At 32.6% G+C, this 16,844-nt stretch overlaps 2 protein-coding genes across 8 annotated transcripts in view; both read left to right on the top strand.

The window, feature by feature from the left end:
* LOC129905200 (protein lev-9-like) overlaps positions 1 to 16,844 on the top strand; it is a 560,766-nt gene that overhangs the window by 178,002 nt on the left and 365,920 nt on the right. The gene's annotated exons all lie outside the window — the stretch shown is intronic.
* Positions 1,353 to 16,021, top strand: LOC129905207 (uncharacterized). Its single transcript, XM_055980635.1, has 2 exons — positions 1,353 to 6,439; positions 7,454 to 16,021. The coding sequence occupies exon 1, from the start codon at positions 3,874 to 3,876 to the stop codon at positions 5,248 to 5,250; it is 1,377 nt and encodes a 458-aa protein (XP_055836610.1). The 5' UTR covers positions 1,353 to 3,873; the 3' UTR covers positions 5,251 to 6,439; positions 7,454 to 16,021.

Below are 16,844 nucleotides of genomic sequence, written 5' to 3'. Positions count from 1 at the left end.
TTCGGAGGAAAAACAGTTATATTTGCTTCGTCTTCACTTTCCGAGTATTTTATTAAAGAGTCCACCTTAATTTTGAGTTAATTTTTTTTCAATTTTGGTTTATTATTTTTCCTTGTCACAATTTTTGCCGGCAGAATAATGATTCGAACATTATTTGCCCGCCCAAAATTAAGTGGAGACTTTTTTTTACAGCGGCCCAAAATATTTAAATTTTGCATTTTTTTAAATTATTAAAAAACACCGCAACACTTGCAGTTATGAATAAAGTTTTTCAGAACAAAAAACAATCAAAATTAAACACATTTTCTCGAACTGTTATTTGTTTATTTTTCTTAGAACAAAAGCCTCTCACAGTGAGCCTGAACAAGTTTAAGGTTGACCTAAAATGACGACAAAAACTAAAGATGAGGCTTTGTTCCTGAAGGCCTCAGCAATAATAATCCGTTTTTACCAAAATCGGATTAGCTTCCTTTTTCGAGATACCCCCCTTAAACGTGTTTTTTTCGAGAAAAATTTATATCAACGCAAGGCTCGAGTACGATAACTCAGGCGCCGAGAATTGAAAACGGTTTTTAGTTGAGGTATTCAATACAATCATTTTTGGTCTTGGGAGGGAGGGTCTATGCTCCCCCTTTAGGCGGGAGGGGCAGTTTTCTAAAAAATCAAACAAAAAATTATTAAAAAACAATGGCAACACTTACAGTTAGGAATGATACCTTTTTCAAAAGCTAGAATTGTACACTTAATTATAGTTTTTAAAACAAGTTATTTTAAACAGTTGTTTTCGAAATAATCGATTCCAAAGTCAACAATTGTGAAAAAGAAGTTTAAAAAAAATACATTGAATACTATTTTGTCAAGACTTTGGGTTTCATTACGGGATAAATTGATAAAGTAAACTACCTCAATAAATTCCTTATCAAATACTGAAAACCATATGTTTCTATGCCTTCTAGTTTTTGAGAAAATTGAAAAATACGAAAACTACTTTCTTTATCTTATTTTTATTTTCTTGGCTATTTTGCTTTGCCATTATCAAAAATTAAAAAGTACTGTGCTTAATCTACTTCGATTCCATGAATTTGTTTTATTTCCATTTAAAATTGGACCTTAAAAATAAAATTTCTTAGTACCAGTGTGGTACCAGAACGCTCATTAGTGAGCCTGATAAAGAAAGTAGTTTTCCTATTTTTCAATTTTCTCAAAAACTAGAAGGCATAGAAACATATGGTTTTCAGTATTTGATAAAGAATTTATTGAGGTAGTTTACTTTATCAATTTATCCCGTAATGAAACCCAAAGTCTTGAAAAATAGTATTCAATGTATTTTTTTTAAACTTCTTTTTCACAATTGTTGACTTTGGAATCGATTATTTCGAAAACAACTGTTTAAAATAACTTGGTTTAAAAACTTTAATTAAGTGTAAAATTCTAGCTTTTGAAAAAGGTATCATTCATAACTGTTAATGTTGCCATTGTTTTTTAATAATTTTTTGCTTGATTTTTTAGAAAACTGCCCCTCCCGCCTAGATGGGGGGACATAGACCCTCCCTCCCAAGACCAAAAATGATTGTATTGAATACCTCTACTAAAAACCGTTTTCAATTCTCGGCGCCTAAGTTATCGTACTCGAGCCTTGCGTTGATATGAATTTTACTCGAAAAAAACACGTTTAAGGGGGGTATCTCGAAAAAGGAAGCTAATCCGATTTTGGTAAAAACGGATTATTATTGCTGAGGCCTTCAGGAACAAAGCCTCATCTTTAGTTTTTGTCGTCATTTTAGGTCAACCTTAAACTTGTTCAGGCTCACTGTGCTCTATATTTGTTTGTATTTTTGGTCTGAAAAACCCTGTTTTGTTGATTTAAAATTGTAATATTTTGCCATCTAACTGCAACTTTAAAAACTTTTATACTTTTTTGAAAACTACAATAACAGGGCAACTTTTTAAAATAATAAACCATTCTTACACCGTACAAATTTGTTTTGCGGTGTTGTTCTCAAATAAAAATTAGAAATTGATTTTGTAACGACCATCTTTAATTTCTACAATCAACATTTATAAATCATTCATTTTACTTTAATTAATATTTTACTTGTTCACTTGTTTCACTTTTATAAACCATTCATTTCACTTCAATTAATATTTTTACTTGTGTTTATATAAATCATTCATGAAATACATTCAAACAACTTTACTACTTTTCACCTTCACTCATGTTATAAAAAGTTTAATTTTCTAATACTAAGTAATGTAAAAGAGGCAACACTAATTTTTAGTACTACATCTGACATTTATATAAAGCACTTCCAGCTTTTCAATAAAAAACATAATGTTCTAAAAGCTTTTCCAATCCTACAAAAGCTCTTCTGAAAATTGTATAAAAGAGCGACACCGATCAGAACAAATTCAATTCTTCTCGGTAAGCCGAGGTGCGAAGTTATCACATAGCGTCCGCCTTAGCGAACTGAAAAGGGTTCAGCCGTATTGGTGTTGTTGCACATACACATTGCTGCGACGTTTCACAAGCGTCCACATGTGAATGGGCAACCATACCAATACAAATTCAACTGATGTGCATCTCGGTTGGTGTAGTGTGCGGAGTTTATACTAAGCGCCCACACGAAGCTAATCTGGACAGCATATACATATTTTTTTTTTTTTCTCTTTTGATCGGCAAAGAGCAACTAGGCTGGTGGAGTGTGCGGAGTTTACACTAAGCGCCCACACAAAGCTTGTCTGGTTAGCTGTCATTTTTTCATTCTTCTTTTTCTTCTTCTTAATTGTCATGGTTGCCACAAAAGCTTAAATATATAATAATTTGTAATGATTACCACCCTACTTAGTTTTAAGATTGAGATTCAATAAATATTTTGTTAATTTTTAGTATTTTAAATTAATTGTTTTTATTTCAAAGGGAAGATAAAATTCATTTGCTACATTGCCTATTCAACGTGTACTGCGGTCTTCGGACAGCATACAACGTGGTAGAGAGTTTAGCAAAGCAGCGTTGTTTCTAATCCGTTTCTTTCAGTGTTAACCTCGCCCCAGAAAAGCAGAAATCGTAAAAATCCTAGCCGACAATAACAACATCTCACCAATATAAATAATTTCGCTACAATTGGCACCCAACGTGGGGCACTGAGAAATTTATTTTAAACAAACAAAAACACAACAAAAAAACATTTTTTTAAATCGCCTTCGAAGATCAGCACGCGTTTTTTTCAAAATTGCTGCATACTTTCTAAGAAGCAAACAAAAATCAACTTCCGAAATGGCACTCTCATCAGAGCAGTTGAAAGAGCTCCTGACAGCACTAAAGCCAGATGCTCAAACAGGTAGTTTCAGCAACTGCATAACAAGATTCAACGGTGAACGAGACAGCACTGTTGTAGAAGCCTTCATTTCGACCATATCGATATACAAAGACATCGAGGGTGTATCTGACGAAGATGCAATGCGAGGGTTCCCGCTACTTCTTCAAGGCTACGCAGTTAACTGGTGGCAAGGAGTGAAAAGTGAAGTCAAGAAATGGGAAGATGTTCTTACTCTTCTCAGAAACGCATTCGCACCTGTTAGACCTGACTACAGAATTTACATGGAATTGCTCGAACAGAAACAGAAACCTAATGAGCCCACCGATGAATTCATATGCACCAAGCGAGCCTTGTTTTCTCAACTGTCAGAACCCGTACCAAAAGAATCTATGATGATAAGCATGATTTTCGGATTGTTAAACTTGAACATCCGTGATTCCGTACAACGAGATAGCGTAGGCACATTTGCCGACCTATTGAACAAAGCTAGAGCTGTGGAGATTTCCAACAAGGAAAGAACTTCTCATCGTGTTCCAAATGCTGAAGTTAAAAAGCGATGCAATTTTGCAAACACATTGGACACACCATTGACGAATGCCGCAAAAAGGAGAAATCCAGTTTGACCAAAGAGAAGGTTACCACATTGCAACCAAATATCCACTGCTACAAATGCAAGGCTCCAGGCTATGTTAGATCCAACTGCCCTAATTGTAAGGAACTGCCAAAAGGTCCCTCTACAGTCTCCTTCAACTGTATGAAGACAACTTTGGGAAATAACCTACCCACAATCACCATCCAATCACATGGAGAATCAGGAATTGCCTATGTAGACACCGCAGCCAGAACAAGCGTTGCCGGTCGTCAACTTTTTATACACCTTATGAAAAACGGCACCAAATTCCAACAAATCGATGTGGATGTCACACTTGCTGATGGACAGGCCCGTCCACAAGAAGTTTTCATGGCGAAAACTAATATTATTTTCAGCAATCGATTGCGGCCGATTACTTTTATCGCCCTACCAACTGCCACTGATAATCGCACCTTAATAGGAATAGACTTCCTAGAAGAAAACGGTATTGTCCTCGACTTGGGTCAACGTCTTTGGTACTATGCTGACCAAACCCACAAGAAGTTCGACTTTTATGACACGAGCAATACCCGCATTGTGAAGCCACAACTCGTCACCGACGTCAAAATATTGTGCCCCCCACAAACAACTAAAGCAGGACCCCAGGTGGAAGCAAGAGCGGCGGAACGCACGCCACTTGTACCAAGGTCCTCGCCAATTTCCAAAGTAAGCGCCTTCCTGTCGTGGTTCAACGAGCGTAAGCCTATTTCGCCTTTAGCATCAACACCTAAAGCAAACAATGGAATCAGCAGCCCACTTAAAACCCCACTCAAAAGGAAGACCACTACTTCAACGATAGCCAACAATGATTATTCACCTGGTTTCATCGAACAAATCTTCAACAACTCCCTCAGAAGCACTGATCTTACTCCAGAGCGAGGTCGAGAAAATTTATTTCCACCACCAACACAAGTCACTAAGGACTCTGATCCAGACTCTTGGTTCACCGAAATCAACTCAATTGATGTAAGCCTCCGAAGCAACGAAGCACAAGAGTTGTCACAAGCTGAAAAGCAAGAACTCTACCAAGTGCTAACAACAAATAAGGGAGCATTTAATAAAATCAAAAGCGCAACTCCATACGCCACCCACAAAATCGACACCGGAAATCATGAACCCGTAGCAGTTTCTCCGTATCGATTGTCACCAACTCGAAAAGAGCAATTAAAACAAGAACGAATCTTCAAGAGGTTGGAGACGTTCAATCTTAAGGTGAACCGAAAAACATCAAACTTTTGCTGTTCCACCGTCAACGGAATTCAAGTCGATCCTGAAAAGGTGACAGCTATAATCAATAATTAAGAACCCAGAAACCCAAAACCAGTTTTGTTTGCCATATGGAATTGGGATACAGATGAAAGAGACTCCTTTAAAACTCTTGAATCACTCCTCATTACCGCACCTATATTGCAGCAAACAACTGATGACCTACCATTTCGCCTAAAAAAAACAAATGCAAGCAACTATGTCATCGCAGCAGTTCTTGTCCAGGGGGAGGAATCAGTTCCACATCCCATGTTCTTCACAAATCCTCGAAAAACAAACTTCAAAATGTATTAAATACAATACAATACATACAATAGTATTAAAAACGAAACCATCCATTTGTTATCGTCAAACAACTCGGGGCATCCACTTATCAGATTGCCTCAAGTTTATGATATCACCACACCATTGGGGACCTATCATATATCCTCAATATCGAAATATCCTAACGAAACACTCACGAACAACCAAGTCAACCACTACGAAAGCTGGTCGTCCCAAGAAGTCTTGTCCTGTCGTATCATCGGGACGATCTCTACGACAGAGGGGGAGAATGTAACGACCATCTTTAATTTCTACAATCAACATTTATAAATCATTCATTTTACTTTAATTAATATTTTACTTGTTCACTTGTTTCACTTTTATAAACCATTCATTTCACTTCAATTAATATTTTTACTTGTGTTTATATAAATCATTCATGAAATACATTCAAACAACTTTACTACTTTTCACCTTCACTCATGTTATAAAAAGTTTAATTTTCTAATACTAAGTAATGTAAAAGAGGCAACACTAATTTTTAGTACTACATCTGACATTTATATAAAGCACTTCCAGCTTTTCAATAAAAAACATAATGTTCTAAAAGCTTTTCCAATCCTACAAAAGCTCTTCTGAAAATTGTATAAAAGAGCGACACCGATCAGAACAAATTCAATTCTTCTCGGTAAGCCGAGGTGCGAAGTTATCACATAGCGTCCGCCTTAGTGAACTGAAAAGGGTTCAGCCGTATTGGTGTTGTTGCACATACACATTGCTGCGACGTTTCACAAGCGTCCACATGTGAATGGGCAACCATACCAATACAAATTCAACTGATGTGCATCTCGGTTGGTGTAGTGTGCGGAGTTTATACTAAGCGCCCACACGAAGCTAATCTGGACAGCATATACATATTTTTTTTTTTTTCTCTTTTGATCGGCAAAGAGCAACTAGGCTGGTTAGGCCAGTCATTATATACATTTGGAAATGCAAAATGACCGAGAAAACTAAATTTTGGATATGTTGTAGAGGATGCTTAAAAAAGCTTAACTTGAAGTTTTCGACCAAGATTTCCTATGAGCTTTTTCCGCCATTTTGAAAAAAAGGATAAAATTGGTTTTTTGACAATAACTCGGCTATCTGACGAGATGCGAAAATTTTACAAGGACTTTTTTTGTAGCTTTTAACGAGTTCTACAATTCATGCATACACATTTTTTGTGTATCATGAACCGTTTTCGAGATATCGTTTAAAAAATTCAAAAATTTAGGACATGCAATTTGTTTTTTGACATAATCTATTTTTGGGTGATGAATATCGAAAAAATTATTAACATAAAAATTGTAGCCCACATTCAGACCTACTATGTCGTATTTTTATATTTTTTTTTGGACAAAAATTACGACTTCCAGCCGGCCGCAAAGTCGTTTAGTCCGCTCCCACCGCCAAGCAAGCCGCCCGTTCGGTTGTAAAAAAAACAATCATTCATGTTTTTTTTTAATGTTTATATCATTATATCAGTAACACATACATACATATGTATGTATTTATTTAATAAATAATGAGAAGAAGATGGTAATGGTTTTTTCGTTACCCCAATTTTATTAACCCAAATTTTGTAAATACAGTATACCGGCTTTTTGTGCATTTTGTAATTTGCTTCAATCTCAATATTATTTAGTTCATCAAAATTGCAATTAGATCAGTGCCAAAAATTTTTGAATTGTAGAACTCGTTAAAAGCTACAAAAAAAGTCCTTGTAAAATTTTCGCATCTCGTCAGATAGCCGAGTTATTGTCAAAAAACCAATTTTATCCTTTTTTTCAAAATGGCGGAAAAAGCTCATAGGAAATCTTGGTCGAAAACTTCAAGTTAAGCTTTTTTAAGCATCCTCTACAACATATCCAAAATTTAGCTTTCTCGGTCATTTTGCATTTCTAAGCCGTTTTTTCCGACATAATGACTGGCCTAGGTGGAGTGTGCGGAGTTTACACTAAGCGCCCACACAAAGCTTGTCTGGTTAGCTGTCATTTTTTCATTCTTCTTTTTCTTCTTCTTAATTGTCATGGTTGCCACATGAGCTTAAATATATAATAATTTGTAATGATTACCACCCTACTTAGTTTTAAGATTGAGATTCAATAAATATTTTGTTAATTTTTAGTATTTTAAATTAATTGTTTTTATTTCAAAGGGAAGATAAAATTCATTTGCTACATTGCCTATTCAACGTGTACTGCGGTCTTCGGACAGCATACAACGTGGTAGAGAGTTTAGCAAAGCAGCGTTGTTTCTAATCCGTTTCTTTCAGTGTTAACCTCGCCCCAGAAAAGCAGAAATCGTAAAAATCCTAGCCGACAATAACAACATCTCACCAATATAAATAATTTCGCTACAATTTTTTATAAAACTTGAAACTGTTAGCTAATTTGCAGCAAAATGGCGTATGGAATAAAAAATACTTTAATTAATAAATTGTTCCTTATTGTTTGGTAATGTTTTTGTAAAAGAGTTTTATAAACAAAAATCAATAATGGGCGTAGGAAGCAAAAACTGTTGCAAAGTAAAGATTTTTCGAAATTTCACGAGGATTGCATTAAATCGAAAACCGTAAGAATGTGGGATGAACAAGTTACCAAATTCTGTGACCCTTAAAGCTCCCCAATCAGCATATTTCGTTTGAACCATTAAGCCTCTAGTACGCAGATCAGGAAAAAAAAACAAATTTTATCTCTACAATTTTAATCTCGACAAAACATTTTGTAATCCTGCGCAAAATTTTGAAGTTGGAGAAATTACCTAGGGTAAACTGCCCAATCATTGGCACCTTAAGCGAATGTGGCACCAACTTTAGTTCGCAGTTTTTTCCGTATAGCATAAAACTATTATTAATACTTTTTTTTTTAATTTATCAATAATATCTCGTTTGCTTGGAATATGCAAAAAAGATGCAAGAAGAGTGAATTTTTAAACAAAAAATAAAAATAGTAGTTGTAAATGGTTTTTAAACTCAAGGTGCCAATCATATGGGGAGTGGCAACAATAGAGAATTTTACCCTAAGTCAATAGTTTTTTTTTTCTTTCAAATTAAATCATTTTTTTTTTGTTTTTGATTTGATTCTTTGTTGTTTTTGCTTCGTCTTCACTTTCCAAGTATTTTATTAAAGAGTCCACCTTGATTTTGTTTGAATTTTTTTTCAATTTAGTTTTATTTTATTTTTTCTTGTCACAATTTTTGCCGGCAAAATAATGCTTCGAACTTTATCTGTCCGCGCAAAATAAAGTGGAGACTTTTCCTTTACAGCGCACAGTGTGGTAATTCGCCAATCTGACTGGACAAAATAGAAAAAAAAAAGTTTAGCCACATGATTTTAAATCATGAGTTGAGCTTCTCAATACAATGGGTAACTGTAATTCGTGTTTGGTTTTTTTGTTTTCATCTCGGATTAGCGTAAGCTAAGCTTGAAAGTTGGTTCTTGTCAACAGTTGGATGGAGATAATACAAAGTATTCTATTTTTCGCTTGAGTTTGGTTGACGATTAAAAACGCTGTGGTAGTTTTTTTGTTGTAATTATTTTTTTTTAATTGTTAATCTACATTTGGAGGTAAAGAATTATAATTTTTATTTATTAATTACCATTGCAACTATTTAAAAAAAAAATAAATTCTGTAAGAAGGCTAGGAAGTGCAAAAAAAAAATATCTTTGTTTTTCAATTAGAGGTAAAGTTAATTTTTCCGCATTTTTCCGGTCTGAAATTAATTAATTAATGTATTGTGGAGTGTTGTCATTAAGATTAGCTATTTACATGTCTCGCGTTTTCTCGACCGCCATACAACTTTTTTCACTTTTCAAAATGAAGTCAAGAATTTCAAAAAAACAAATTTTCGAAAAATGTGTCAAAACTGCCAAATAAGATCGAAAATACAGTTTTTTTGATCTTTTAATGAGCAGGTATCATCTTTGGAACATTTTTGACAATAAATAAAAATTAAAAACATATATAAAAGTTTTGTGCTTCAAGTTAAGCGAAAAAAAGACAAAAAAGGTGGATGACACTTTGGACCGCTCTTTAAACATGAATTTCATTTTGCTTGACCAATATTATGTGGTAACTAAATGAACAAAAACAGTAGATAGTGAAACAAAGAAGAAAAGAATTTTTAAAAATTAAAAAAACGGGAAAAATACAACAAACGGAAGGTTAAAAGTGCACCTATCCATTAGAAATAGTTAAAATCAGTAGAATCGCTCTCCGCAAAATTGAAAAAGCATATTCCAATAAAACCGTAAAGGATTTATCGAAATTTTCTTTGAGTGAAGGATCAAAATGTATAAAAGATTAAGTTCTGATCCTCTGGAACCACTTAACCACTGGAAATTTCAACTAATGAAGCATTATCATTGATGAATGATGCTTTTCTGTCGGAACACCTAAAACAAGTTCAATGTAAAAAGCAAGCAAGTGTAAAAGGCCAGAAATAGGGTCACGAAGAAATTTAGAGAATTATTAGCTTGAAAAACATCGAAGGTAATATAAACTAAACACAGCTGTTTTTAATAGGCCCTTAAGTTTCAAGTTTGCATCGCACAAAAAGGAGTTACTTTTTTAAATTATCTGCAGGTATTTTTAAAGGTGATGCCATTTTTTATGATTGGGAAACATATTTTATTAAAATCATTGCTAAAATTTTAATTTAAAGCATGATATTGAGAAAATAAATCATATATGTCACCTGTCAAAAACGTGTGTAACGGCCATATTATTCACTCTGGATAAGTTAATTTTAAATCCAATCCATTTAATCTGAATTTCATAAATCCAAGGATTTAATTTTTTGGTCATATTATTCACTCAAAAAAAAATTATGTGTTTATTCAATAAATTTTGTATAATTTGCATTTATCTTTATTTTTCCTTCACAAAATACGTGAAAAAACAACTGAGCACTGTTAAAATTAATTTTACATCTGGATTTATAAAGTTAAACAGACCTCCAGAGAGCAGTTTAAATTTGTTTGGATTTAACGAGATTGGATTTAAAAAATTGGATTTAAGTAGTGAATATTATGAAATTGGATTTATTTTTGACATTTGACATTGTTTACATCCAGATGTATTTTTTAAACTAGTGAATAATATGGCCGTAAAAGTTCTATTTCTTAATAAAAACTAATTATTCTGCCTCTCTTTTTTCGTGAATAGCAATACAGTTTTTATTTATTGAGATTTTTCAAGCGTTTTTTAAAATAATTAAGTATATCCAATCATAGATTATGTTTACGGAAACATAAATTCAAAAATGCAATTTCTTCACTTTGACCCACTTTTTGAAGAAATTATAGATTTCTATTTAAAAAATCTTTCTTTTTATAGAATTTTATCTATTCACATTCATTTGTTTAAAACTGTTTAGAAAAAAAGTCGATTTAACGCGAGTTATTAATTTTGTCCACCTAGATTCGTGATTGGCCACACTGTGCAGCGGCTCCAAATATTTAAATTTTGCGCGTGAATATTCAAGACAAAATTTGTCCCGAGAAAAATTTTGTATGAGAAATAAATTTTTTCCCGATCTGCGTACTAGGCTTTACTTTTGAGACACCTTGTATAACCTCAAAATTACACTGGTCAACAAAATTTGACTTTTTTTTTGCCACAAGAACGAAAATATACTTTTCTAGTATTTTTCGGGGTGCTGAATCCGAATCTGAAGTCAGAAAAATTTGATTGGCCTCCGTTTTTGAAATATTACCGTTATAAAATGCTAAAAAACGTCATTTTGGCTGTTTTCGAGGTTCTGTTTTTATGTGGGGTAATTCATTAGAAACAAATTATTAACGGTTATTATAAGAACTGATATTCTACTTTCAAAAACTGTTTAAATTTTCCCGATATCTCTTTTATTGCTCGAGATATCTTAAATTTCAGTTAATAAGCCAAAGAGAAACTAAACTTAATTAAAAGATTAAGTCTCTGATCACAGAATTTTTGCCACAAGAACCAAAATATACTTTTCTGAAGGTTTTTGGGTTGCTGAGCACGAATCCGCAATCAGAAAAATTCTATTAGCCTCCGTTCTTGAAATATAACCGTTATAAAAAAAAACCTTTTTTTTGCACTTTATAACGGTAATATTTCAAGAACTAAGGCTAATAAAATTTTTCTAATTGCGGATTCGAGCTCAGCTACCCAAAAACCTGCAGAAAAGTATATTTTGGTTCTTGTGGCAAAAAAAGTTTAATTTGGTTGGCCAGTGTTGTTTCTGATTCAAAGACCGCTGCTTAAATTTTAAATATCTCGGGCAGTAAAACAGATATCGGAAAGATTTAAACATTTTTTGAAAGAATAAAATCAGTTCTTATAGCCACCGTTACAAATTTACTCACAATGTATTAACCCACAAAAAAACATAACCTCGAAAGCAGCCAAAATTACGTTTTTTTACATTTTCTAACGGTAATATTTAAAAAACCGAGGCCAATAACAATTTTCTGACTTCAGATTCGAGTTCAGCACTACTGGAAAAGTATATTTTGGTTGTTGTGGCAAAAACCTTGTTGACCAGTGTTATTGACAAAAATGCAAAAATACGGTTTTTTAATTTTTTATTTTTATCTTTTACAAAAATGATTGGATTGGTAATATCTCAAAAACGTGATGTGATAAAATTTTTCGGAATTCGGATTCGAGTTCAGCGCGCAAAAAACCATTGGGTTGAAAAATATACTCTGATTTATATAAAAAAAACTTTTTGACTAGTAGAACGTACAGGGCAGAAAAAATCGAATGCCCTGTTCGATTACACTAGTCAAAAAGTTTTATGTATATAAATCAAAGTATGTATATTTTTTTAATGTTTTTTTGTGCGCTGAGCTCATATCCGAATTCAGAAAAATTTTATCACATCACGTTTTTTGAGATATTACCATGCCAAAACATCACAAAAATAGTGTTTTGGACGTTCAAAATTCAATATCTCTAAAACTTTGCACTTTAGGTCTATTCTACTGCTAGATTCAAATTAAGAAGGTGAAAGGCCATTAGAAATTAGTATAATTTGGTTTTTATGGAAAAATATTTTTCTCGCCAATATTACTGTCAATTACGGAAAAATCGATCTCAAAAATCGTTTGTTTGGTTTTTTCAATTTTTCTAAATATTTTCTTAATTAAAAGTATAGTATTTTTGCATTTTTCTCAATAATTTTAGGGTTATATAAAAAAATTATTTGAGTAAAAGTTGTAGATATTTTTACTATCTACAACTTTTGTATATAACTTTTTTCGATAGGAGGTCTACTTTTGACATAAATCGTAAAAAACCACGATTTTTGACACCCACCCCACTTTTCCTCCAACCCAACCACTTTCCCCCAATGTGTTTGTGGGCAATTTATTTTTCCCCTTTCATATACTATTTATCCTAAATTATCCAACCAATTTGTTAATAGTTTTTTTTTTTCAAAAATTATTGGCACTGGTCTATTGTTGAAGAAAAGACTTATAAATTTTTTTTATCCATTAAAGTTTTTTATTGTTAAAAAATATTAAATTAAATTTTTGTTTGTATAATTAGGTACGTGGACTAATATTGGTAGTATAAATGCAGATAAGAAGGGGTTAAGTGAGAAAAAGTAATTTTGTTTATTTATCCACATATAATTAAATCAAATAAGTAATCTTGCAGAAACATCATCTAGAACAGGAATGGCGAACCTTTTTAGAGCCCCGTGCCATTTAAAAAAAATAAATTATTCCAAGTGCCTTTGGCGTGCCATACATTTTGATCTAGTTTTTTAGTGACTACTTGAAGCAAAAATACATTATTTTAAACTACGCAGCATTCTTTTTGTAAACATATTAATTTATGTTTGAAACTCAGTTTATAATTCATTTTAGTCGGTCTCTTAGTCAGTATGTATACAAATTTATGAAAGTGCGCACACTACAACGATTAAGTATCGGCCTATGAAAAAGTTTGTTTAATCAAAAAAAAGTTTGTTTTGCTATACAATTGCCTTCAAACTAAAAAACTAGGAGCCCAAACCGACTAAACTATCGGCCGATAGAAAGTCTGTAGTAGAGCCTACTATTGCACGTGTATTAAGGTACACGTGTTACACGTGTATTTAAATTATTCGTGCCGAAGCACGTGTATTTGTAAATACACGTGTATTTATATTTACACGTGTATTTATATTTACACGTGTAAATAGCATTCGAACGTATAGATTTTGTGGCGATTTCTTAAAAAGTGCATTATATTGAATAAAAAGGTTATTTTTCAGGTTTTTGCGTTTATTGGCTTGATTTACACATTGACATTGCTCGCAAAATTTAATTGAAAATTCTTATTCAACCCACAGTTTGGTTATTTGTCATTATTCACTCCTTTAATTAACTTTTTTGTTTACAGAAACTTTTGATTGTGAAATCGAATGTTTAAGGAAAATATACTAAAAATAATAAAGTTGTTTTATTATTCAAACGCTTTTATTAGCTTTGTTTGTAGGTAACTAACAAAGCAACTAAAAAACCATATAAATATTGGAAAACTATTTTTACCCGATTCCCAATATCGTATCGAACTCAGGGGCGTATACAGGTTTGCTTCTTGGGGGGGGGTCATGCCAAATTTTTTTTTTTTTTTTCAAAAGTTTTGATAGCAGGCATAAACCTGAAAATGAGCTTTTTGAATTATTAAACATTAAAATTTGTGCGTCTTGCATTTCGATCGAAAAGTTCCGAATGTAGTTCTAAAAATAACCAAACAAAAACGGTATGAGATTCGTTTAAGTTTAGCGTTAAGCCTTAAAGCCTAGAACGCTGCTGATGTGAAACGAAATTTTTCGTCGGTCTCCACGAGGACAACGAAATGCTTGCGAAATCTGGACCGAAAAATACGCAAAAATTGCAAAACATAAATGAAAAATGACAATGAACAACAAAAACAAACAAAAAAACTCAAAATGTCATTTTTCCACACACAATGAATGTCCCCGGCAATTGTTTGTGTGCGAAAAAGAAGTTTAGACTTTCAATTTCGTTGTGCCGAACAGGGTACTACAGAACGAAAAGTTGAACGAAATTTTTGGTTTACCATTTCGTTGTTTCATTTTTGTATGGGATTTTTCGTTTCTTATCAGCAGCGTACTAGGCTTTAATTTTGACCAATTGAGGCTATCCTCTCCTAAAAATAAAATGTACTGTACGAGTACTTCGATTGAATAATTTGCCTTAAAACAACTGTTCATTGTTTTCCGCTAGCCCAGAAAGTTAAAATAAAAATCGTTTTTAATTAATAACAGTTTTAAAAGTCTTCCTAACCTCAGGCAAACGAATCGCAAAGTTTAAAAAAAAAATTGAATTTGAAAATATAATTTTTTTTAAATTTTGTTTTAAAATTGTATGGGAATTTAAAATACCTCTATTAAAATGGTAAAGACAAAACAAATAATTTTGGCGATATTTTGGAATTCGTCCGTTTTCAGGTATTAATCAGCGGCTTACAATATAAAAAAAATTCAGTTGTATTTATTAGATTAAGCCCTGCTTTTCAATCGTCAGATAGACTATCAGAAGAATAAATGTCACTATAAAAAAAAACTTTTATTCCTAGGAATAAGCTCTAACTTAGGTTTATCTAACTATTCAAAAAATTAGCCCTAAGTGATATTTAATAATAATATTTAAATTGCCTTAGATAAGGTTGCTTATATTGCTTCTATAATTGGCTGGCCATTGATGATTAACAAATCGATAGTTGTTTCAAAAAATGCAACAGATCTAGCAAATTAAGTATGTACAAAATACTGTTATATTCTGTAAGCAAACAAAATTCACCAAATTTTATCAGACGAATGTATTGAACTGGAACATTGCAAAAAACTAAAAAGATTTGAGAAATGATATCCTTCTTTAACATTTTGCCGATGACGAATTTTATCAACAGAATTGACCTCCACACAGCAAGGCCACAGAAAGCTTCCCTATTTAAAACATATTTTATTCACTTCTTCATATAAAAAAATAGAAGATATGGCTGCTTCTTTTATTTGCTGGTAAGCAGTGTTTTGCCCTTAAGATATTATTTTTGTTTACCTACCAGATTCAATTTCTTTTAAAAAGCTTTGAATATAATACTTATCCAGGTTTTGTTTCCATACAAGCTCAGCTCAACTAATAGTCCAAGAGCTAGTGGCACATTTGACTAAGGTAGCTCTTGTAAGGCTGAACATTCGTACAGTGGTAGTTTTTAGCATGCTTAGTAAGAAAATCTTGGTCTGGCAGGCCTCAGCGGTGCACATCATATATATATATGACCTTGAAAGTGTAATTTTCAACTTTTTTTTTGCCCAAAATTTGACTTTGAAATCGATTATTTCAAAAAGTATTGGTGAAAATAACATGATTTAAAAACTAATATAAAGTGTAATATTCTGCCTTTTGAAAAATGTATCACTCATAACTGCAGGTGTTGCCGTCGTTTTTAAATAATTTTTTTTTTATTTTGAGTTACTTTTTTAGAAAATTGCCCCTCCCTCCTAAACGGGGGGAGATAGACCCCTTCTTCCCATAGTAAAAAATGCTTGTATTTAACTCCTCTACAAGAATCCGTTACTAATTTTCTCCGCCTTAGAAAACCATTTTTGGTTCAAATTTTTTTTTTGAATTTTATATTTTTTGGGGAAATTACGATAACTAAGGCGGGGAAAATTAGTAACGGATTCTTGTAGAGGAGTTAAATACAAGCATTTTTTACTATGGAAAGAAGGGGTCTATCTCCCCCCGTTTAGGAGGGAGGGGCAATTTTCTAAAAAAGTAACTCAAAATAAAAAAAAAATTATTTAAAAACGACGGCAACACCTGCAGTTATGAGTGATACATTTTTCAAAAGGCAGAATATTACACTTTATATTAGTTTTTAAATTATGTTATTTTCACCAATACTTTTTGAAATAATCGATTTCAAAGTCAAATTTTGGGCAAAAAAAAAGTTGAAAATTACACTTTCAAGGTCATATATATATATGATGTGCACCGCTGAGGCCTGCCAGACCAAGATTTTCTTACTAAGCATGCTAAAAACTACCACTGTACGAATTTTCAGCCTTACAAGAGCTACCTTAGTCAAATGTGCCACTAGATCTCCTACTATAATATTATCGAACGAATCAAAATAATCCTAATCCAGCATAGCGTTCGCTAAAAATATGGACACATCCCCAAAATATGGTAAAATAGTTTGTTTGAATACCAAACATTTTTTTTACTTTTAATTTTCGTTCATTTTCTAAAACTTCAACATTTTGAAAATAATCTTACTCAAGAGATTTCAGTATCACATAACAAATTCTTTTT

The sequence above is a fragment of the Episyrphus balteatus genome, chromosome 1 (assembly GCF_945859705.1).
Source record: "Episyrphus balteatus chromosome 1, idEpiBalt1.1, whole genome shotgun sequence".
NCBI classification, from domain to species: Eukaryota; Metazoa; Arthropoda; class Insecta; order Diptera; family Syrphidae; genus Episyrphus; species Episyrphus balteatus.
Note: the sequence above shows the minus strand (reverse complement) of the source record. Positions and strands in the feature narration are given on the sequence as shown.

Excerpts from the sequence above, each read along its gene's own strand:
- LOC129905207 (XM_055980635.1), top strand. The coding sequence starts at position 3,874 with ATGCAATTTTGCAAACACATTGGACACACCATTGACGAATGCCGCAAA.